This window comes from Sander lucioperca, chromosome 7 (assembly GCF_008315115.2).
Source record: "Sander lucioperca isolate FBNREF2018 chromosome 7, SLUC_FBN_1.2, whole genome shotgun sequence".
Lineage (NCBI taxonomy): Eukaryota > Metazoa > Chordata > Actinopteri > Perciformes > Percidae > Sander > Sander lucioperca.
In genome coordinates, this window is record NC_050179.1 from 31,095,039 (window position 1) to 31,118,806 (window position 23,768).

Consider the following 23,768-nt stretch of genomic DNA (forward strand, 5'->3'; position numbering starts at 1 on the left):
CAACAGACTACCCGAACGCCTATTTCTAGTCTCGCGTTTCACTCTCCACACCGCTGTCTTCAGACAAAAAGTCATGTCCTGAGATCGATAATGTTGTCAGACACTTTTATTAACAATCTGAGCCTGTCAGTACCAAAAAAAAAGAGGTGGCCCCATGTCATTCCCTAGAAGCACGATAACCAAACTTTTGAATTAATTTAAGTCAAACGAAAATGAAGTGCCGTGTGTATATAATATATATCCAGTGATAAAGTAAAAAACGATTCTCATTGAAAGCGGGGCCTCTTCGTTTCACAACAGAGGAGCTAAATACCCTAGACTGGGTAAACCCAGCCCGATCTGCTGGCGATTTGATTTCTCCCTGCAGCGCAGGCTGGAAACCTGTACGTTTATCTATCCTGCTTCTGTTATGAATATGCGGGAACCAATCACAAACTGGCTTATCCACCTGGCGCACTATTGGCGGGTTCGACACGATGACGATAGAGAAGCGACCAAGCAGCTTTTTGTTTACATTCAACATGGCGGCCAGCGAAGCGCAGCAACCGGTTGATGCCGCTGTCGCTGCTGTTTTAAAAGATTTCAAAGGCAAGTTTTCTCTGAAAACGGAACTGAAACTTGCCCTGGAACAATTCCTACAAAAGAAGGATGTGGATTGGTAAAAGCCTAATTTACCAGCTAGCCCCGCTGGTGGCCAAAAGAATGGAGCTCAGCTCAAACCCCGCTCATTGGTCTGATTGGTTGAAGGACTATCCAGTTGCATACAGAGTCATTTGAACTATGCCCGTTGATCACGCCTCTTGTGCAGTAGAAAATACAGAGCAGACTCCCCAGACTAATGTTCAATCTTAAAAGATTGAGCTTGGTCTGGTGAATACCCAGCATCCGCAAGAGACTGTGGAGTAGGTGGTCGGGTTCGCTCGTTTAATAATGACATGTTGTGCAGCCGATTGCCTAATGGACAAATGGCACCACAAGAATGGCTGTTATATTCATTATCAACCTTGATAAATCGTAGGTAGGACATTTGTTTTCAAACTTTTTCAAAATGGTAATCCACCACGTGTAATGAATTGGTTTGTATACATATCTGTACCCTATTAGATTGTGTGTTTCCCTGTGATGCGCTGTAAAGCACTGTGCGCTCTTTGTGATAGTGGACGTGTAGGCTCCTACTTGTCAGGTATCTTCCAGTAGAAACTATTTGAATTCAATAGCTGTTCATTTATTTGATCTGCTCCACTTTGGATCAATAGACTGAGATTACAATTGTCTAATGGATGTTTGTTAGGTTTAAGTGATGCTTTTGACTTAAACTGCAGATTGTCTTCTCTTTGCTGTCTCAGAACAGTCTAATAATGTGTGAATGAAATGCTTTCCTTCAGAATGAGATTTTCATCCACCTGACACCTACTTTTCAAAGAATGAGTGCTTAAGGTCCTTGTTTCACAAAATATTAAATGTACAGATTGGATGCTCTATATGTAATAAGTATTTATAAAATGAAACGTCCAAATTTAGCGTAGCCTGTGACTGCAGTGCTTGTGTGACATGTAATTGGACAAATATGTTGGCAGCAATCCAAGGATGGATTTGTAGATGAAGTTTTACCAGTGCAAAAGTCTACGTATGGATAATGATGACCAATTGAGCAGAGAGTACAGATTGCAATGATGAGTGAGGGCTTTACAACATTGTGGCACCAACAAGCCATTTCCTGGCATTAAACGAAAAACATGATTTTTTACAAAAGAAAAACCCTAATTTTAAAATATGACCCAGGTAAAACGATAACGTTCCCGAAAGACATGCCTGCTTTCTAAAGTACTTCATATTTCTTTTTTTAACCACATGGGGCTTAAAATTAGGTATTTTAATACCCCTAACAGCACTGATCACGAAGTGATCACTTAGATCATTAGCAAAGACTCCTGTTGCAGAGTATTCATGTGGCATATTGGTGATTAAAAGATCAATAAGAAATGATTTGTCTGAAGATCAGACAATGAGATCAGATGTGGTGTGCTCAACTGCTTATAGTCACAAAACAAAGAGCCAGATATTTCACTCAGGAGTTGGTGGAGACCCAATCAGATCTAACATGAGAGTCAATATTGGACTTACCAGGTGGACATACAGACACAACTCCAAAAGAATTCACCCTCAAAAACGTGACTTTTTGGAAGTTTTAGAAATCCTTTTACCTTTGGGACACAATAACAAGATGAGAACCATTTCTGTTTCATTAAAATAATTGTAATACACACCACTCTCTCACTTCAGCTGTTGTGATGTTTACCTTGACAAAAATGTAGTCGTCCTGCACTAGCAGCGAGTTGTGGTCGATTTTGCCAAGAAACTGAGCCGTCACCATTTTGTCCGAACAGTTCTGGATGAGACAGGTAACATACAGGTAACCTGCGGTGGCACACAGAAACACACAGAACAAACAACAGTTACTTTAGATCAAATGTAAAAAAAAAAAAACGTTTACAAAAATGAACAAATGAAAATGTGTTGTTTCATATGCTTCACATACATTTGCACAGGTTTACACAGTACTGCAATACATTTGACATGGTTGTTGTTCACATATTAAAACAATATATCCATATGCTGTCCATGATATATTGTTGATAAATACATTATTATTGACTATTTACTGTTTTTTTTATATAATATACATCATTGCTTATATTTAAAAAAAAAAACTGTGCTGTAGATATCTGACCATGGAAGCAGAGAGAGACAGAAAAGAGGAAGACAATGTAAGGGAGAAAACTAGGTGAATAGAAAAAATTGAGACATCAATTTCCAAACTCTATAAGATATGACAGCTTCCCCAAAGACATATATAGGCGTACTAGCATCCAAATGGCCAGGAGGGATTATCCTCACAGAGACCCAAAGCTCACCCACTACTGAATGTCAACCAGCAGCTGCATCAGCAACATTGCCTGCTGAAATTCAGCCATTACTCTCCTCCCAGAGGTGACAAGTTGGCAATAGAGAAAATGCTCTCACACACACACACACACACACACACACACACACAAGCCTGCAATCATACACGTGAGGTTGTTTGTGACTTACTGTATCAGAACCTATATTTTAGAATGACAATACCTGTTTTGACCTTTGATTGACTACATTCAGTTCTTAACTTGTTCACTTGAACTCCCACCATGACATAGAGATGTGACGATAACCGCATAGCAATACTGCGATGACATCATCACTGTTACTGATTTTTTTTGCTGGTGAAAGTTACAGTAGTGCATATGCCGTCTGATATGAAATATAACAAACACAATAATCATTGTTTAGTTATCATCATTGACTGTCTTCTTTCTCGTCACTTTAGCTTTGGGGGATTTTTTGTGTGTGTCCAGTTATGAATTATTTCTAGGCTTGAGTACTTTCGATTTCTACAAAAAAAAAACATTCAATAGAATGTATAATACACAGTAAGGAAGGGAAGGACTCAGACAGACATTTCTCCATTCTCAGCTGAGATGGACTGCATAGCACTCAAGTGTTTTACAATTGCACTTTGCACTGCATAAATTAACCTAGCAGCTAGTGGAGTGGACACACACACACACACACACACACACACACACACACACACACACACACACACACACACACGTATCTCCAAGTCCGTTTCTGTACATGCCAATCAGTGAGATGTGTGACTGCATGCATGTTTGTGTGTATCGCGCATGAACAAGGTACACACAAGCTTTCCTGCACATCAAATCCCCTTAATGACACACACTAACACACATGGCTCATCCATCATTCGACCACCACTGTTTCTCTGGAGTCCCTCTCCTCAACCAGCGGTCCTGGGCGCGTCCTAACCCCCACAACCCCTCCAGTCCTTCTTTGTAGCGTGTCAACTTTTAACCTTGGCGATGCCACATGTGACAGGGCGGCACAGGGCGAACAGATTGGTTTGGCATGCCTGATCGCTCCAGCCCCCTTTGACTATCTATTTGTTTGGGAAAGGAAGCAAGGAGAGGAAAATGGAGTAGAATGAGTAGGAGGAGGGACCATGTGGTGCTGCCTAGCCCTAGAAAGAGCTCTCGTGCCTGGGCAGCTGGCCCAGACAGACAACCTCTCTCGTTCACCCTCTACAGACACAGGCAGTCTTGTTTGGGCTGACAACTTTCACATTGCAGGCAGCATCTTTCTGTGTGGGAAAGACTGAGTGTGTCTTCAAGAGATCCAAGAGATGTGTGTATTGTTTTGTAGAGGGACAGTGTTAAGAGAAATACAGTGTGGAACAGCAAAGAAAAAAATACCCTTCATTTTGCCCTTCACTATCTGTCACTACTCTCTGACTCTGCCTGCTCAGATTTATTCAGAGTGGGGGATTATTGTTATTATTATTAGACCCAAAGGAGGGAAGTCCATAATAAATACATACATTTACAACCATACATTGACAAATACACACTGCTTCTATTAACCTCTTGGCCCTTTGTGGGGATTTAAGAACTAACCTGTCTATCACTCAGCAGATGCTATTCCAGATTTGCTGTTGTTGCCTCAGGGGCCCCTGAAACCCCTCCTTAATTTACCCATTAATTCTCCATTGACCCTATGCCCACACACCACTGCTGCCTACCCACAGCAAGGTCAACCATTCATCTCTACTGTATATTTTCTACATTGACACTGCAGGCTATGCTAAGACTAGTACTGCCATGATGGGAGAGAACATTTATATTCTCCACCTCAGTCTCGTAGAGAATCTTAACACAGGAATTTCCCCAGTGTGGGATTAATAAAGTCTATCTTATCTTATCTTAAAATCAAATGTCTGATATAACTGGCTTTTGTGTTTTGTGATGATGGACACACAGTCACTGAGTTTCTTTACTCAGCTTCAGACACTTACCATGCAGGCATGGATTGGCAATCGTGAGTACCGGGAGATTGGGCCATTCTATTTGTGTGGGCTGCATGTGCTGCACAACGGTCAAAAGTTGTTTTTTTTGATCGGCCCATAGAGAAAAGAAAGATCACATGATTGGCCCACTGGTTTGTCTCATCTGAACACTGGCCAATCACATCCTACAGCCCACCTCCATCCTACCATATGGCGTTTTTCCATCACATGGTACCTGCTGGACTTGCCTCGACTCTATTCGTCTTTTTTGGTTTTCCATTATGATAAAAAGTCCCTGGTACCTGCCAACAGGTACTTTTTTTATTATCACCTCCGTCGAGGTTCCAAGCGAGCTGAGGCGATACCAAAAGGTGACGTGAAAACCTGCAGACTACTGATTGGTCAGGGGAAGACATGCAGAAAATCATCACAGGTCGGACTCAAACCCTGGACCTCTGCATTGAGGAATAAACCTCTATGTATATGTGCACCTGCTCTACCAACTGAGCCAACACAGCCACCTATACAAGACATCTTAATGACAGCCATGCTCCACCCTCAACCTTTAGCCATCTTGCCTTCAGGAGCCAGGCAGCCTTTTTCACTCAGTGAGTACACTATCATACTGTCTTACTTACCACTCAGCTAAGTCACAGTATTATGGGCTGATATCAGCTGGTATGCATGGTCCACCAGCCAAATAGCTGGTGAATGTTAAAATTTTACCAGTCAATAGATTACCTATTTTTTGGCTGGTTAGTGTTTAGGTAGCAAATATACCAGCATTTGTCTGGTAAATGGTGCTGGAACCCTGCTGGTATGTACATGAAGGATGGGTGGTGTTTGGCTGATTGGGATGGGCTGGTCTAGTTCTCAAAAGTCTAGGGCTGCTTTTGTACCCTAGTCCAGCCCTGTTACCATGGAAGAAGATTCCTAATAAACACTATAGAGTTCCAGTACTGTGTGATTAGATCGCTAATAAGAAAATATATTTGCTATGCTACGTTGTAATTTTTTACAAAACGATTGCATATAAAACTAAAAGCCACTCATATGGAAGCCTATAGGGGACTTAATTAAAATGATAACGTAATGTAATGTATGTCTCCCATTGTTCTATTTATACATCCAAAGGTTTTAAACTGAAAAAAAGATGTATATATGATGAAAAAAGTGAACTACTCAGCTAGCCAACTGTAATGTCTGTACAGTTGTAAAATAAACAGAGATTACACAAACACTCTGGCAGTCAAATTTGGGCAAATACGAGAGGGGTCTATCTGCAAACTTCCACTGTGGAGTTGCTTCTGGTGCAGGCTCCACTGTCAGAACACTTCCACTATCAAGCGGGTCAGGACAGGAAATAACGTGTTTTTAACCTCCCCGCCCCCTAAGGTTGTAATGTTAGCTTGCAGCACGACTAGCGCAACCTGATGCCACATTGCAAAGGTAGGTGACTAATTTGCTTTATTCCAAAATGTTTAAATGCATGATTCTTGCATTTGTTCATCATTAAAATTGCTACCGCTATCATTATACAGTAGATATGAATAACATAAATCACTGAATGTTACACATATGCTACTTTTTGGGTTAAATGTACTTTCGCCGTCGATGGCTAGTTTCTAAAGTTACATTCTATGCTGCCTTCAGGTGCTCTCGGAATTATGGTAAATACGAGTTGCAGATTCGAAGTTGCACATAAGCAGGATCGATATTGATGTGTATCAATAAATAAGGTCTCTGCTGTTACTGTGTTGCAAAGTGGCATGTAATTAATCACAAAATGATGCCGTGTGGCAAAAAAAACCAGCATTACGGTTACGACTGTTTCTTTCTGTGACATTGTATGATTTACGATTACTCTCGAACGTATCATCTGGGTGCCGTGTTTTGCACTTTCTACGATTACAAATCACCAATAACGGATTCTTATCCAAAAACTACACACCTGGACATGTTCCGGCAGGAATGTGATCCGAAATTTGGGAGTAATTACCAACATTTTCCTTACGTTAGCCTGTAGCTACATGTAGTAGTGGAATGACCAACAAACAACAAAAATTCACCAATAAAGGGATATAAGCAAAAACTACACAATCAAACATGTTAAAACAGGATTTTGATCAACAATATTTGCAATCAAGATAAAAGGTTTCCCTGACATTATAGCATGTAGCAGTGTATGTAAAATGTAAACACCGCAGTAACGTCTGTTGAATGGTGTTGAAGCCTAAGTGTTTACGCCTTGTTCCGAGCAGTTTTACGTTGGCAGAGTGAACCTACAGCTGGAGGTAGAGTTACTCCCGTCATTCTTCCCATTCTTCCCTGCTCATGTATACAGGGAGAACCGCCATAACCCGGTTATTCACTTAACCCCCATTACTGCTGTGCATGTAAACGCACTGTGAAAGCTCCATTTACTTTGGCTCTGTGAGCAAATCCATTAATAGTGGGATTTCATTAAAATTAATACATTTCAGTCTGGAATGTCACTGTACTGGTGTGACCAGGCCCTAACAGTATCAAGAATAATGCATGAGCAGATGGAACATCACTGTACCTCCACTCGTATCTTGCATTTCCATGTGTACCAGATCAGGGTCCACATCCACACCAGATACTGACCTGGAACACAGAGGAGAAATACATTAATCACCAGGGAGAGTACATTTAATCAGAAATTACACTTACAACCACATTACTAATGTCTACTGTAGATGTCAGATGAGGAAGCAAAAGAAACAACATATTGAATGTTGAATGTATTTGGTCTTATTTTCTCATTAGTATTCCGAAGAATTATGTTTACGTTGGATGATTCTGCACCTCAGGATTTATGTGCAATGCCAACATTCAGTGCCAAAGCAGGAAGTTTCCTTTATGTAGCCAAGCAAACAGTTTGAGTGGAGGTCGGGGTGGTCAGTGTCCTATAGTACATATTGTACAAAGACAAAAACATAAAAAAAACAAATGGTGTTATTGGCGATGTCATTAAACCAAATAGGGGGCTTTGCAGAATCGTCCAATATGGACATTCTTGTCTGAGGGTACAGCTTCAATATTTAGTCTTAAAATCTTGGTTTATTTGAGGAAATGCAATTCTGTTCCAGTTTTCTTGCTGTTGGTATCTATCTTACAGTAACAGAAGGTAGAAGTACACATATGTAGCCGACTCTTACTACTATCAAGAAATTGATCTCACCCCAGTGGCAAAAATATTTATTTGATGAATAAAATATTTAAAAAGGGTAACGTTGGACTAAAGTGTATAGTGATTAAATCCTAGATCACAGCATGTAAGAACACATACTGTACGTATCCTTTGATCGCCTTTGATTACACAGATACCTCAGTAAATATGCACAGCTCAGCTTGGGGAAAGTGCACTCAGATGTATTCAGCCTTGCCTATTATGGTAAAAAACTTCCAGAATTGTATACCCCCTTTTCCTCTTTCTTCAAAGCACACTAACATACTCTACAGTACTCTTCCTCTGTGTGTATCTCAGTAAGCAGTAAACTAAGCAGTTCATCTGAACTGTGTAGTCCCCAGCCCAGTAAAGAGTAGAGATTTAAAACCTTGCTACTTTGCCTATAAAGAGACTTTACGAGCAATTAGCAGACCATGGAGGGATGAGGACGAGAAAATGGATCTCATGAAATGCAACAGGACGTTTACATTTTTCATCTTTTATTTGCCTAGCAGTTGATAATTCCAAAGCAAATCCAGATGAACATAAATCAGACAATTCTTCTGTTTTCTAAGTCTTCGGTTTTTTTCTTCTATTGGCTAACAAAATCCCTTTATTGGTCTTTTTCCTGAAGATTGTATTTATCTAGTCTCCTGGAACCATCACCTTATCGTGGTGGAGAGGTTTGTGTGTCCCTATGAACCTGAGGGCTGTGTTGTCTGGAGCTTTGTGCTCCTGGTAGGGTCTCCCAAGGCAAAGTGGTCTCAGGTGAGGGGCCAGACAAAGAATGGTTCAAAAACCCTATGAGTGACCGAGGAAGAGATGGAGTGACCCTAAACGGAGGAAGCCCGGGGCCCCCGTCTGGAGCCAGGCCCAGATGGAGGGCTCGTCAGCGAGCGTCTGGTGGCCGGGTTTGCCACGGAGCCTGGCCGGGCACAGCCCGAAAAAGCTACGTGGCATCCATCTCTCCATCCCATGGGCCCACCACCTGTGGGAGGAACCGCTGGGGTCGGGTGCGCTGCCACATGGGTGGCAGTGAAGGTCAGGGGCCTCGACGGACCAGACCCGGGCAGCAGACGCTGGCTCTGGGGATGTGGAATGTCACCTCTCTGTGGGGGAAGGAGCCGGAACTGGTGCGGGAGGTGGAGCGCTACCGGTTAGATCTGGTGGGGCTTACCTCTACGCACAGTCTCGGTTCTGGAACCATACTCCTGGATAGGGGTTGGACTCTTTTCTTCTCCGGAGTTGCCCAGGGTGTGAGGCGCCGGGCGGGTGTGGGGATACTCACAAGCCCCCGGCTGAGCGCCGCTATGTTGGAGTTTACCCCGGTGGACGAGAGGGTCGCCTCCCTACTCCTGCGGGTTGTGGGGGGGAAAACTCTGACTGTTGTTTGTGCATATGCACCAAACAAGAGTTCGGAGTATTTGGCCTTCTTGGAGACCTTGAGTGGAGTCCTATATGGGGCTCCAGTGGGGGACTCCATAGTTCTGCTGGGGGACTTCAACGCGCACGTGGGCAATGATGGAGACACATGGAGAGGCGTGATTGGGAGGAACGGCCTCCCTGATCTAAACCAGAGTAGTTGTTTGTTGTTGGACTTCTGTGCTAGTCATGGATTGTCTATAACGAACACCATGTTCGAACATAGGGATGCTCATAAGTGTACTTGGTACCAGAGCACCCTAGGCCAAAGGTCAATGATCGATTTTATAATCGTTTCATTTGATCTGAGGCCGTATGTTTTGGACACTCGGGTGAAGAGAGGGGCAGAGCTGTCAACCGATCACCATCTGGTGATGAGTTGGGTCAGGGGGTGGGGGAAGACTCTGGACAGACCTGGTAAGCCCAAACGGGTAGTGCGGGTAAATTGGGAACGTCTGGAGGAGGCCCCTGTCCGACAGACTTTCAACTCACACCTCCGGTGGAGCTTTTTGTGCATCCCTGTGGAGGCTGGGGGCATTGAACCCGAGTGGACAATGTTCAAAGTTTCCATTGCTGAAGCTGCGGCGAGGAGCTGTGGTCTTAGGGTCTTAGGTGCCTCAAGGGGCGGTAACCCACGAACACCGTGGTGGACATTGGTGGTCAGGGAAGCCGTCCGACTGAAGAAGGAGTCTTTCCGGGATATGTTATCCCAGAGGACTCCGGAGGCAGTGGCAAGGTACCGAAGGGCCCGAAGGGCTGCAGCCTCTGCCGTGAAAGAGGCAAAGCAGCGGGTGTGGGAGAAGTTCGGAGAAGACATGGAGAAGGACTTTCGGTCGGCACCAAGGTGCTTCTGGAAAACCGTTCGCCACCTCAGGAGGGGGATGCGGGGAACCATCCAAGCTGTGTACAGTAAGGATGGGACGCTGTTGACCTCAACTGAGGAGGTAATAGGGCGGTGGAAGGAGCACTTTGAGGAACTCCTAAATCCGACTAATACGCCCTCTATGGTAGAGGCAGAGCTGGAGGATGATGGGGGATTGTCGTCAATTTCCCTGGTGGAAGTTGCTGAGGTAGTTAAACAACTCCACAGTGGCAAAGCCCCAGGGATTGATGAGATCCGTCCAGAAATGCTTAAAGCTCTGGGTGTGGAGGGGTTGTCTTGGTTGACACGCCTCTTCAACATTGCGTGGAAGTCTGGGACGGTGCCTAAGGAGTGGCAGACCGGGGTGGTGGTTCCCCTTTTCAAAAAGGGGGACCAGAGGGTGTGTGCCAATTATAGGGGTATCACACTTCTCAGCCTCCCTGGTAAAGTCTTCTCCAAGGTGCTGGAAAGGAGGGTTCGGTCGATAGTCGAACCTCAGGTTGAAGAGGAACAATGGGGATTCCGTCCTGGTCGTGGAACAACGGACCAGATCTTTACTCTCGCAAGGATCCTGGAGGGAGCCTGGGAGTATGCCCAACCGGTCTACATGTGCTTTGTGGATCTGGAGAAGGCCTATGACCGGGTCCCCCGGGAGATACTGTGGGAGGTGCTGCGGGAGTATGGGGTGAGGGGGTCCCTTCTCAGGGCCATCCAATCTCTGTACAACCAAAGCGAGAGCTGTGTCCGGGTTCTCGGCAGTAAGTCGGACTCGTTTCAGGTGAGAGTTGGCCTCCGCCAGGGCTGTGCTTTGTCACCAATCCTGTTTGTAGTATTTATGGACAGGATATCGAGGTGTAGTCGGGGTGGAGAGGGGTTGCAGTTCGGTGGGCTGGGGATCTCATCGCTGCTTTTTGCAGATGATGTGGTCCTGATGGCATCATCGGCCTGTGACCTTCAGCACTCACTGGATCGGTTCGCAGCCGAGTGTGAAGCGGCTGGGATGAGGATCAGCACCTCTAAATCGGAGGCCATGGTTCTCAGCAGGAAACCGATGGAGTGCCTTCTCCAGGTAGGGAATGAGTCCTTACCCCAAGTGAAGGAGTTCAAGTACCTTGGAGTCTTGTTCGCGAGTGAGGGAACAATGGAGCGGGAGATTGGTCGGAGAATCGGCGCAGCGGGTGCGGTATTACATTCAATTTATCGCACCGTTGTGACAAAAAGAGAGCTGAGCCAGAAGGCAAAGCTCTCGATCTACCGGTCAGTTTTCGTTCCTACCCTCACCTATGGTCATGAAGGTTGGGTCATGACCGAAAGAACGAGATCCAGGGTACAAGCGGCCGAAATGGGTTTCCTCAGGAGGGTGGCTGGTGTCTCCCTTAGAGATAGGGTGAGAAGCTCAGTCATCCGTGAGGAGCTCGGAGTAGAGCCGCTGCTCCTTCGTGTCGAAAGGAGCCAGTTGAGGTGGTCCGGGCATCTGGTAAGGATGCCCCCTGGGCGCCTCCCTAGGGAGGTGTTCCAGGCACGTCCAGCTGGGAGGAGGCCTCGGGGAAGACCCAGGACTAGGTGGAGGGATTATATCTCCAACCTGGCCTGGGAACGCCTTGGGATCCCCCAGTCGGAGCTGGTTAATGTGGCTCGGGAAAGGGAAGTTTTGGGGTCCCCTGCTGGAGCTGCTACCCCCGCGACCGGATAAGCGGACAAAGATGGATGGATGGATGGATAGTCTTCAGTTGAAAGAGCACATTATTCTAATAAAGTAAAAGCAGTTATACCACAAAGGATTAAAGTGTTGGTATAAATGACTTAATTTGGTGTTGTTGCTAACGCCACAGACAATACAAACAAGCTACTTAGATTTGCAGTTTTGGTTCGATTTTGGAGAGAGACACATGGGTTTAATCTGGATTTGGCCAGCTACATAGCATTGTGTTGTCTTTTACATCCCTTAAACATATGTTACAATGTCAACAATCTTGTTAAATGCTATGTTCTGTTTGATGCTATGTTGTGTTCATTCTTTTGTGGCCTAGGGCTGCAAGAAATACATTTAGCTTGCCTATACAAGCTGAAGGTGATGTCTTCAAATTTCTTGTTTTGTCTGACCAATGGTCCAAAACCTAAAAAGATTCATTGAACTATCACATGAGAGAACTGAATGCAGCTGTAACAATGGTCGTATAACACACAAAATGTATACTCTTAGCGGAGGAAAAGTATAAAGGGTTCCAATATATCCCATAGATAGATAGATAGATAGATAGATAGATTGATCGATCAATAGATCGATAGATCGATAGATAGATAGATAGATAGACAGATAGATAGATAGACTTTATTGATCTCAAACTGGGAAATTTCTGTGTTACAGCAGCAAGGTACAATGCACACAGCACCCATAAGGAATATACAAGAAATATACTAGAAATAATAAATAAGATAAAATAAGATAACAATACCAGAACACCTCCTCAAAAAATATACTCAGAGGCATGCAAAGAATTTACATCGTATATACAACTGGAGAATACAAATATACAACCTACATACATAGTATATATAATAATATAAAATATGCATACACATATAAAATATGAAGTCAACAGTGTGCAAGTTGCATAATAGTGCAGTATTGTGATGTGTGACGTATCAAGATCTTTATCTCGCACTCAGCAGTGAAATGATGTACAGTTTTATGGTATGTGGAAGGAATGATTTCCTGTAGTGGTTTGTGCGACATTGAAGCTGTCGGAGCTTTTTGGAGAAGGTGCTCCGGAGCCAGCCTTCCTGATCAGTTTGTCCAGTCTGTTTGTGTCAACGGCTTCGATGCTGCTTCCCCAGCAGACGACAGAGGACAGCAGAGTGCTGGCCACAACATTCTGCTGCACACGAAGGATCTCAGCTTCCTCAGGAAATAGAGTCTGCTCATCCCCTTCTTGTATACAGCCATGCTGTTGGTCTTCCAGTTCAGCCTGTTGTTGATCTTAACACCCTGGTATCTGCAGTCCTCAACTATTTCCACATCCCCACCCAGAATACACAGGGACGGCAGAGCTGATCCCCTCCTCCTATGTTCAATCACCATCTCTCTGGTTCAGCAGGTGATTCTTACCAGCCCACACCACAAAGTTGTCCACCAGCTACTAGTCTTCCCCCTCCTGTCCATCCCTTATACACCCAACACCTTCATCAGAAAACTTGTGTAGGTGACATGACTGAGTTGTACTGAAAGTCTGTGGTGAATAAGGTGAACAGAAAAGGAGACAGCACAGTCCCCAGATAGATCACAGCAAATTAAAACAAACATAATCGTAAAGGTCCACTGTTTTTTTTCGGACCTTTCAACTTTAAGCAGAGTTAAATTCCATCACATTTTGCTTTGTCTGCAGGAAGTTTGTTGAAACATTTAGGGGGGTATGAATCTGTTTTTAGAACCAGTTGTGATCAGTGAAGCAATTCGGTAGGTCGTCTACAAAAGATATATCAAGGGTTCAGGCCAGTTGGTACTGGTTAGGGCAATCTGAATGATGACAATGATGGGTAATGATATTATTTGTTTAACCACAAGAGGTTACCACTTCGTTGGGGGGGAATAAGTCAAGTCACAAATTGGGGAAAATAACCCTTCAACAGGTCCTATGTGTCCTGTTAAAGTGAAACTGACAAAGACTTTAATCCTCTGCCTTCTCACTCCGTGCAGGTTACTCAGAATAAGTGTCAGGTGCATGTTCCACCCCCAGAACCATCCTTGATCCCCTGCTGGTCACCTACAGAGCCAACACGTCTGTAGATGATGCAGTCAACATATCGTCACCAGAATCTGGACTTAAAATACGCCAGGATCCGGTTTTGGACTTCAGCTCTGCATTCAATACTATCATCCCTGCTCTTCTGCAGGACAAGCTCTCCTGTGCCTGACCCTACCTGCAGGTGGATTACATACTCTGTCTGACAGGAAGCAGCATTTGAGGCTGGGGAAACCCTCCATTCCTGATTCTCTGACCATCAGCACTAGTTTCCCTGAAGGCTGTGTTCTTTCCCCTCTACTCTTCTCCTTGTACAGTACACTAACAGATTTACCTCCAATCACCAGTCTGTCAAGCTTCTGAAGTGTGCGGATGACACCACCCTCATTGGACGTATTTCTGGTGTCTGCCATCCTCAAGTTATCCTCACCTCCTCCATCACTATGTCGTACGCTGCTGCCCCCACCAAGGACAAGGGCAGACTGCAGTGCATCATTCAGCTGAGAAGGTGATTGGCTGCAATCTGCCATCCCTCCAGGAACCTAAAGGCCGTTACAGACCAACCAGATGGCTGACCGTTGGCAGAAAAGGCAGTTGGTCTGATCAGTCTCCCCGAGTTGGTCAAAAAATTGCCTCGGAACACACCGAAGAGACAAGACGTAATACGTCTCCATAACAGCAGGCAGCGCTAATCTGTATTGTCGCCCAAAAAATGAAAACCAGCAGCTGATTGGATGAACACGCCACGTGGGTCTGGCTGCTGCTTCCGGATTTTGGATTTTTCAACCGGCCATTAATGGCGACTCATTCAGAATACGATCTCATATTGAACTAAAATAGTTCACCGAAACGTGTTTCTGAAAACATTTTAAGAGAGAAATGGCCGTGCAGTTGCTGAATCTGTCTTCATTTCAGATCAACAAAGGTCAGTTTAAAAGATTTTCGTCAGATTTTGAGAGGCTCTAGTCATGCTCATCCCACTCGCCATTTCCGGGTGAGTCCCGACTGCCCTGTCTCCGACTGAGCATGTCAGGTCGGCCCAAATGAAGGCCGACAGCTCCTCCAACGGACGACGGCCGGGAACACACCGAACAGACTCGAGTCACCAGACTGTACAACGGCTGATTATCGGCCCGGTGTGTAGCTGCCTTAAGAGTGTAGGAAAGACTGTGACCGATCCCTCCCACACCAGACACAAACTCTTTGAAACACACCCCTCCAAGCAGCAGCCTGCAGAACTAAAACCTCACGCCACTAGAATAGTTTCTTCTTATCTGCAGCTGGCCTTATCAACAATGCCTGATATTATCCCGCCGCATTGACGTTGTATTAAAATACATAACGTAAAGTCTCAACATCTTTCACTGCATTATTAATGCAAATCTTTGGACACCTTTTGGACTATTGTCTCTGTACATAATTGCACTTACACTCTATACATCGTACTGTGAACTTTTGCACAATCCTTGGAGAATATTTGTTTTTATATATTTTTATTGTCAAACATTTCTTGACTGTTTGCAGTAATTTAATCTTTTATTTTCCCTTACTATGTTTATTGTTATGCACCAAACCCCAAAGGCTAATTCATTTGAAATTATTGAAATTTGAAAGTGAAAATCTACTTGGCAATAAACCTTTTTCTGATTCTGAAGGTGAAAGCACACTTTGCACTGGCAATACATTTACAATTCATTCCACTAACATTTTGGTTCAGTTAGAACGTCATCACAGTCTAAGTGTGTGGGATAGCCTTCTCCTTTGGTCAGGGAAGTGAATGCAGGCAGAGACAGGGCTTAAAAGGAAGCAGGGAGAATAAAACAAAACGATAGACATGTCATATAGAGAGATAGGGGATTGATTCACAAATAACAGATAATTGATTTCAGAAGAAAAAGAGAAGGAAGTGCAACGTGCTGCAAAAACATTCTCCCTGGGAAGTAAATTCCATCCCAGCTCTGGCTTCTCTGCCATTCGATTACGCTTTAATCCACATGCTGTTTATGGCATTTCATTTTTATTGCCTATCCTCAAATGTTTGTTTTTGTTGTCAGTTGTGTGGGATCTGAGATGCGAATTCAGACAAACACAAACTTTACAGCCCTGGATCACAAAAACAAGCTACAAAGGAACACATTTGGCCAGACGACCCCAACAGCAGATTGATTTTAATGGCAGCCAGATTCCTGTTCTTTTGTTGCTTTTATGACTTTTAGGCCACTGGCAAGGCTAAGGCTAGAGTCTAAAGCTAGAGCTAGTTAGAGCCTAAGTAGCAAACAAGCATTTACAGCACATGTATGCACAGGCATGCCCACACATTTACAGGAGGAGCAGGTCACAACCTTACAGTATGTGAAGGCCTAACTACAATAGTGTGTATCTGCTGAAGGCAATTTTACTTGAGCCAAATAAAATAAAGCAATAGATCATTCATGCCTTTTTATCATCCAGACTGTATTAATGTAACGTTTTGTTGTCAGGCCTGCCACATGCTAATGCTAAAAGTCCATGGTAACACTTTATAATAATGGTTTATGAATTATCATGAGTTCATGCATGAGTTCATGCATGACTTCATGCATGAAAAAGCATGAATTAATCAATGTAGTACTTAATTACTATCAGTAATGTAAAAGGATTTATAGTATCTCATGCATGACTTAATGCAGGAACAATACGTTAATGAATGCATCAATTAAGTTATTTGAATCATGATGATTTCTGATACATTAATGATGTTGATGTCATGTCAAAAACTAACCAGTCACAGCAGTGTACATATATTCTGAAGAATTGTAGTGTTGTAATCATGATTAACTAAACGTTACTTCTTCATGACTTCATGTCTGTGACCCTTCAAATAAAGTGCTGACCTGCTATATCATTAACATTGATAAATAAGATATGATTAATGGTGGCATAACATTAAATGTATTCAGAATTATAGGAGTGGGTTGGCAAAATTATACTGAGGTCACTACATTGACACAAAATACAGTATACTGCAGATACATTTTCATTTATGCACAACAACATGAGGCACTTGAACAGTAATTTCTGAGAACAATGCTCACCCAGGTAGGATATTTATGAATTTTACATTTTACTAACTTCTAAGTGTCTAAACACCTGAAATGTCTTTTTTTATTTGCAGGGTCACAGAGATGATTGCTGCATATGCTACCATTAATCATATCTTATTTATCAATGTTAAAGATAGAGCAGGTAGGCACTTTATTTGAAGGGCCACAAACATGATGAAGTCAAGAAGAAGTCATGTTTAGTTAATCATGATTACAACACTATCATTCAGTTTCTTTAGCCTGTCACTTTAACTACAGATTTACCAATGAAGACATGAACATCATTAAAGGTCCTATGACATGCTGCTCTTTGGATGCTTTTATATAGGCCTTAGTGGTCCCCTAATACTGTATCTGAAGTCTCTTTTATATAGGCCTTAGTGGTCCCCTAATACTGTATCTGAAGACTCTTTTATATAGGCCTTAGCGGTCCCCTAATACTGTATCTGAAGTCTCTTTCCTGAAATTCAGCCTTGGTGCAGAATTACAGCCACTAGAGCCAGTCCCACAATGAGCTTTCTTTAGGATGTGCCATTTCTGTGTCTGTAGCTTTAAATGCTATTGAGGAGGAGAGAGGGGGGGGCAAGGTGGAGGGTGGGGGTGTGGCCTTGACCATCTGCCATGCTTCGCTTGTTTGCAAGCCATGATGTCTCTTTCTTTTTCTCATGGGCGGGCCAAATTCTCTGGGTGGGCAAAGCAGAGAAAGGGGAGGTAACCTTTCCCCTTATGACATCATAAAGGGAATATTCCAGATCGGCCCATCTGAGCTTTCATTTTCTCAAAGGCAGAGCAGGATACCCAGGGCTCGGTTTACACCTATCACCATTTCTAGTCACTGGGGGACCATAGGCAGGCTGGGGGAACTCATATTAATGTTAAAAATCTCATAAAGTGAAATTTTCATGCCATGGGACCTTTATGAAATCAGAAATCATAATGATTGAAATACCTTCATTGATCCATTAATTAACATATTGTTCCTACATTAAGTCATGCATGAGATACTATTAATCCTTGTACATTATTGATAGTTCATGAAGTACTACATGAATGAATTAATGCTTTTTCATGCATGAAGTCATGCATGAATTCATGATAATTCATGTACCATTATTATAAAGTGTTACCCAGTAAGGTTTGTTTTGTATAGGACTGTTAAGCTGCAGACACAGTGCCCGGCTGTTGTTCGCCAAGAAAAGCCAAATTCCCCCCAAAATCACATTGGAAAGGCTAGCTGTTTTTTTCCTATTTCTAGTCTTGGATTCTAAACACATCCTGACTCCAGTTTAACATACAACCATGCTATTAATCTTCTTTTTATTTTTGAAATACTGAACTATTGCTTTAAAATCCATCTTTTATGTACTTCAGCAATTAAGGTTTTTTCTTAACAGACCCATGAGTTTTACCATTCCGTAAAAACATTTTACTTCACAAGACGTCCTTGTACCATTATTATTACTGTTCCTGTCATTTCTTATGTATTATCTTTGTAACAAGAAGTAAAAAAATCTTTTGCATGCTACATTATTGCTGACCCATTTGTTACCGCTTTGTACATGTTTGTGTCAATAAAGAGGTAATCAACTGAGACACTCTACGCATTAAACTGAGTCTTGAAGTCCTTATTCATCAATGACAAAATACAGTTTAACTGACCAGAAAACTTTGTCCTTGGTCACCCGCTCCTGAAGCAAAGTCCACTTGCGGCCCAGGTCTGTAGAAGCAAAGAGCTGGACACAAAAAAACAGAGAAGACCACAATTAGAGAGACAAACACACACAAAGCATGTAGCATTAAATTATGAACTCTAACCCTGAGCCCTATTACTAGCTGTATCCTTTAAAGGTCCCATGACATGCTGCTTTTTGGATGCTTTTATATAGGCCTTAGTGGTCCCCTAATACTGTATCTGAAGTCTCTTTTATATAGACCTTAGTGGTCCCCTAATACTGTATCTGAAGTCTCTTTTATATAGGCCTTAGTGGTCCCCTAATACTGTATCTGAAGTCTCTTTTATATAGGCCTTAGTGGTCCCCTAATGCTGTACCTGAAGTCTCTTTTAGTGGTCCCCTAATACTGTATCTGAAGTCTCTTTTATATAGACCTTAGTGGTCCCCTAATACCGTATCTGAAGTGGGGTGTGGCCTTGACCAACTGCCACTTTGCTTGTTTGCAAGCCATGATGTCTCTCTTTTTTTCATGGGCGGGCCAAATTCTCTGGGGGGACAAAGCAGAGAAAGGGGAGGTAACTTTGCTCCTTATGACCTCATAAGGAGGAGATTCCAGGTCCACTGGGGAACCATAGGCAGGCTAGGGGAACTCATATTAATGTTAAAAAAAACCTCATAAAGTGAAATTTTCATGCCATGGACCTTTAAAACAGAGGACAAATCCAGTCTATTTGGATCAACTGAGTTTACCCAATCAAGCTACTGAATATAATGGTTCACCAAGTTAAGACTATGCTCAATGAATTATTAATCATAGCAGGTTTTGTGTATGTGTACATATGTGTGGGTGTTTCTAGTAGTTTGTGTTTCGCCTGAGCTTGTATGGCATTGATTAGACCCATAATGAAAGTCTATTGACTCGTACACACAAGGGATTCTTAAAGTCTGAAAAGCACTTTGGAGCTGAGACAATTATTTCACCACACAATCTTCCTCTACCATACAAACACACAGTTTAAGAAACCATTTCTCGACACTTTCAATGACAGAGGTGATTGACATCCTGTCTATATACTGCTCAAAACAAACTTTCTTGCTCAGGGTCATCAGATAATATGAGTCATCAATGATCAAACTTCCTTAAGCACATTTCAACTGCACATTTCTAGCTGTGAAAAAGAAAAGCTACAGCTGACCTTGATAGCATTCTGTCCCTGTTATGACAATCATTCATTTACACGTGCTGCTATGCGTCCTCCCATCATTTGAACAGACTTGTTGTCAGCACAATGACGGATTAGTACCTACAATTCAGGTTCACTTCTATCCCTTTATCTACAAATAAAGTGGTGTGATAATCTGTTTTAATGTCTGACTGTTCGTAATTCTCACCCCATCACTGTTTGTCAGGGGTGTAAAGATTTACCGATACCAATCGGTGTAACAATAGGAACTATAGTTAGGAACCATTGTTTAGTTCCGTGGGACACACGGACATGTTTTGTTGTGACACCGCCTGTGTAACCGGACCGAGCAGAATGTACCGTACACGCCAAAGTTTATTAAAGTTTATAACCCAGTGGGGTGAAACAGTAAGAAGAGTGTACCCTTCTTTTGATTAAGTAACCTTAACATGGTGGCAGCGGAAGAGGACTCGGTCTGAGTGCGTGCAAGTTTTCTCCGATCAGAAGAGGGTTAACTGATGCTAGTTTGAGCTGCTAGCGTGCGACTGCCGCGTGATTCCATGGAGGGACTTAAGCTGCCACAAACATTGTGTTTGGACTCCAGCAACCTTTCTAAAACATGGAAGAATTGGAGGGATGAGTTTTCTCTTTATGTGGATCTGGCAATGGCTGAAGCAGATGATAAACAGAAGGTAAAACTGTTCAGCTATCTTGTCGGCGAGAGCGGCAGGGAACTTTTGGATACCCTGATGGGCGACACAGCTAAGGATGCATGGAAGATAGAGGACATCATCACAAGTTTGATGATCACTGCAACCCCAGCGTGAACAAGATTGTCGAACGCTATCGTTTCTTCACTAGAAACCAGGGCACCAGTTAAAATATAGACAGTTATGTCACTGAACTGAGACTGCTGGCCAAAACATGAAACTTTGGGACTTTGAGAGACTCGCTCATTCGTGATAGGATTGTGTGCGGTGGTAACAACACGATCATGAGAGAAAGACTGTTGCGGGAGAAAAACTTGACACTTGACACATGTTTGCAACTGTGCAGAGCCGCAGAGCTCTCCAAGGAGAATGTTAAAACCATCACCGGGCCGATGGTTGAAGAGGTGCATGCCGTTCAAGGAGCACAGTACCAGTGGAAAGGTAACAACACAGTGGAGTGTAAATTCTGCGGAAGAACACATGAAAGAAACAAACAGAAATGTCCGGCGTTCGGAAAGAAGTGTGCAAAGTGTGGCAGAGAGAACCACTTTGCAGCCAAATGTAAAGCTAAACCAGACCAAAGGAGGAAGAAAAATGTGAGTACAATAGCAACATTATATGTGAGTGATGAATATGAAGATATAACATGTATCACTGTGACAGACACTGAGATAGTGGATGCAGTGGAGACAGACTCAGGCAAAGATGCAGACCCTGAGAGAGTACAGGATGTGAAAGAGAACAACACCGTTAAAGACGACACTCAGCTTCTCTATGCTGGCATGCTACTAGGCAAAGACATGGTCAAATTCCAAATAGACTGTGGTGCTAGTTGCAACATCATCTCCATTAACCTGCTGAATCCAGACACCGAGCTGGAACACACTAAAAGTGTACTAGTTATGTACAACAAAAGCAAGCTGAGGCCAATGGGGAGAAATCCAAGAAATCACAAGCAATATCGCTTGGAGTTCCAAGTGGTAAATACAGACGGTGCAGTGCCTCTGCTGGGTAGGAAAGCCAGTGAGGCAATGAAACTGATTAAAGTACACCATGAGAATATCACGACAATAGACAGTATAATCACAGCAGGAAATCCTACAACAGGGTGGACAATGGAACAAATCAAAACAAGTTATGCTGACGTGTTCACTGGAGATGGCTGTCTTGGAGGAAAATACAAAATGGAGGTGGACAGCACAGTGAAGCCGGTGCAGCTGCCAAAGAGATGGGTTCCAGTGGCCCTGATGAAACCACTGAAGGAAGAGCTTAGAGACCTGCTACACAGAGGGATAATCACTCCTGTAGAATGTAGCACAGACTGGATCAGTGCTATGGTGGTAGTACAGAAACAGAATGGCAAGCCAAGAGTCTGTATTGATCCCAAACCCTTGAACAAAGCACTAAAGCGCAGTCACTTCCCACTTCCAACCATCGAGGACATCTTACCAGACTTGTCGAAAGCTAAAGTGTTCACAGTGTGTGATGTCAAGAGTGGATTCTGGCATGTACAGCTGGAGGAGGAGTCCAGCTATTTGACGACATTTGCCACTCCATTTGGACGGTACAGATGGCTGAGGATGCTGATGGGGATAAGTCCGGCCCCTGAAATATTCCAGAGAAAGCTGACACAAGCGTTGGATAATGTACCTGGTCTGTACATTATTGCGGATGACATCCTGATCACAGGACAAGGGGAGACACAAGAGGAAGCGGAACGGGATCACGATAAAAAACTGAAACAGTTTCTTGACAGATGCAGGGAAAAGAACATAAAACTAAATGCAGAAAAATTCAGACTGAGACAGAAGGAGACCACATACGTTGGACACCGCTTGACGGCAGATGGACTCAAAGCGGATCCTGAAAAAGTGCGTGCCATCGGGCAGATGCCGGCACCGACGGATGTAAAAGCAGTGCAGGGGCTTATAGGTATGGTTAATTACCTCACCAAGTTTTGCCCTCACCTCTCAGACCAATGCAAGGTATTGAGAGACCTGACACACAAAGACAGTGAGTGGACATGGACAACAGAGCATGAGGAGGCATTCCTCAACCTGAAAGAGACAATAGCGAATGCTCCAGTATTGAAATATTATAACCCTGAGGAGGAGCTGACAGTACAGTGTGACACTTCAGAAACAGGTTTGGGCGCAGCACTGATGCAAATGGCGAAGCCAGTCACTTTCGCAAGCAGGGCACTGACACAAATTGAGGGGCGCTATGCCCAAATAGAAAAAGAGTTTTTAGCAGTGGTTTTCAGCATGGAAAAATTCCACCAATACACATATGGCCGCAAAGTCACTGTCCAAAGTGATCACAAGCCATTAGAAACCGTAGTACGAAAACCCCTACTGAGTGCACCCAAAAGGCTGCAGGGCATGATGCTGCGCATACAAAAATATGACTTGGATGTCATTTATGTGCCTGGAAGAGACATGTTACTGGCCGACACTCTCAGCAGAGCCTATCTTCCTGAGAGTACACCTGTGGAAGTTGATCTAGAGACTGTCAACATGGTGCAACACTTACCAATCTCCTCAGACAGACTACATGACATAAGGTCTGCCACAGAAAAAGACAATACATTGCAGCTTCTCATTAAAACAATGAGCCAGAGATGGCCCAAGGACAAGTCACAGGTACAGAGTGAAATAAGGCCTTACTTCTCATTACAAGGAGAATTAAGCCACCAAGATGGAATAGTCTTCAGGGGTGAGCGTGCCGTCATTACTGACACACTGAGATCAGACATCACTAGCCGATTACACTCATCACATCTGGGTGTTGAAGGATGCCTACATAGAGCTAGAGAGTGTGTCTACTGGCTGGGCATGAACGACCAGATTAAGAAGTATATAGCCAAGTGTGATATCTGCAGATCAATGGACAATAAACAACAAAAAGAAACACTAATGTCGCACAGATCTGTTTGTGTTTGACAACAAGGACTATCTCATCACTGCGGATTATTTGTCAAACTTTTGGGAAATAGACT

General features: G+C 43.4%; 1 protein-coding gene across 3 annotated transcripts in view; it reads right to left on the minus strand.

Moving 5' to 3' along the window:
* The window catches only part of LOC116065940 (sortilin-related VPS10 domain containing receptor 2), a 96,284-nt gene that overhangs the window by 67,388 nt on the left and 5,128 nt on the right, over nucleotides 1–23,768 (minus strand). For all 3 annotated transcript variants that reach the window (XR_004897794.1, XM_036002852.1, XM_036002851.1), the window contains exons 2-4: nucleotides 18,863–18,936; nucleotides 7,464–7,528; nucleotides 2,300–2,418 (exon numbers count right to left, since the gene is read on the minus strand). Coding sequence is in view for 2 of the 3 variants with exons in the window: in XM_036002852.1 (XP_035858745.1) it covers nucleotides 2,300–2,418; nucleotides 7,464–7,528; nucleotides 18,863–18,936 (258 nt within the window). In the remaining variant the exon portion in view is untranslated. The remainder of the gene's footprint in view (nucleotides 1–2,299; nucleotides 2,419–7,463; nucleotides 7,529–18,862; nucleotides 18,937–23,768) is intronic.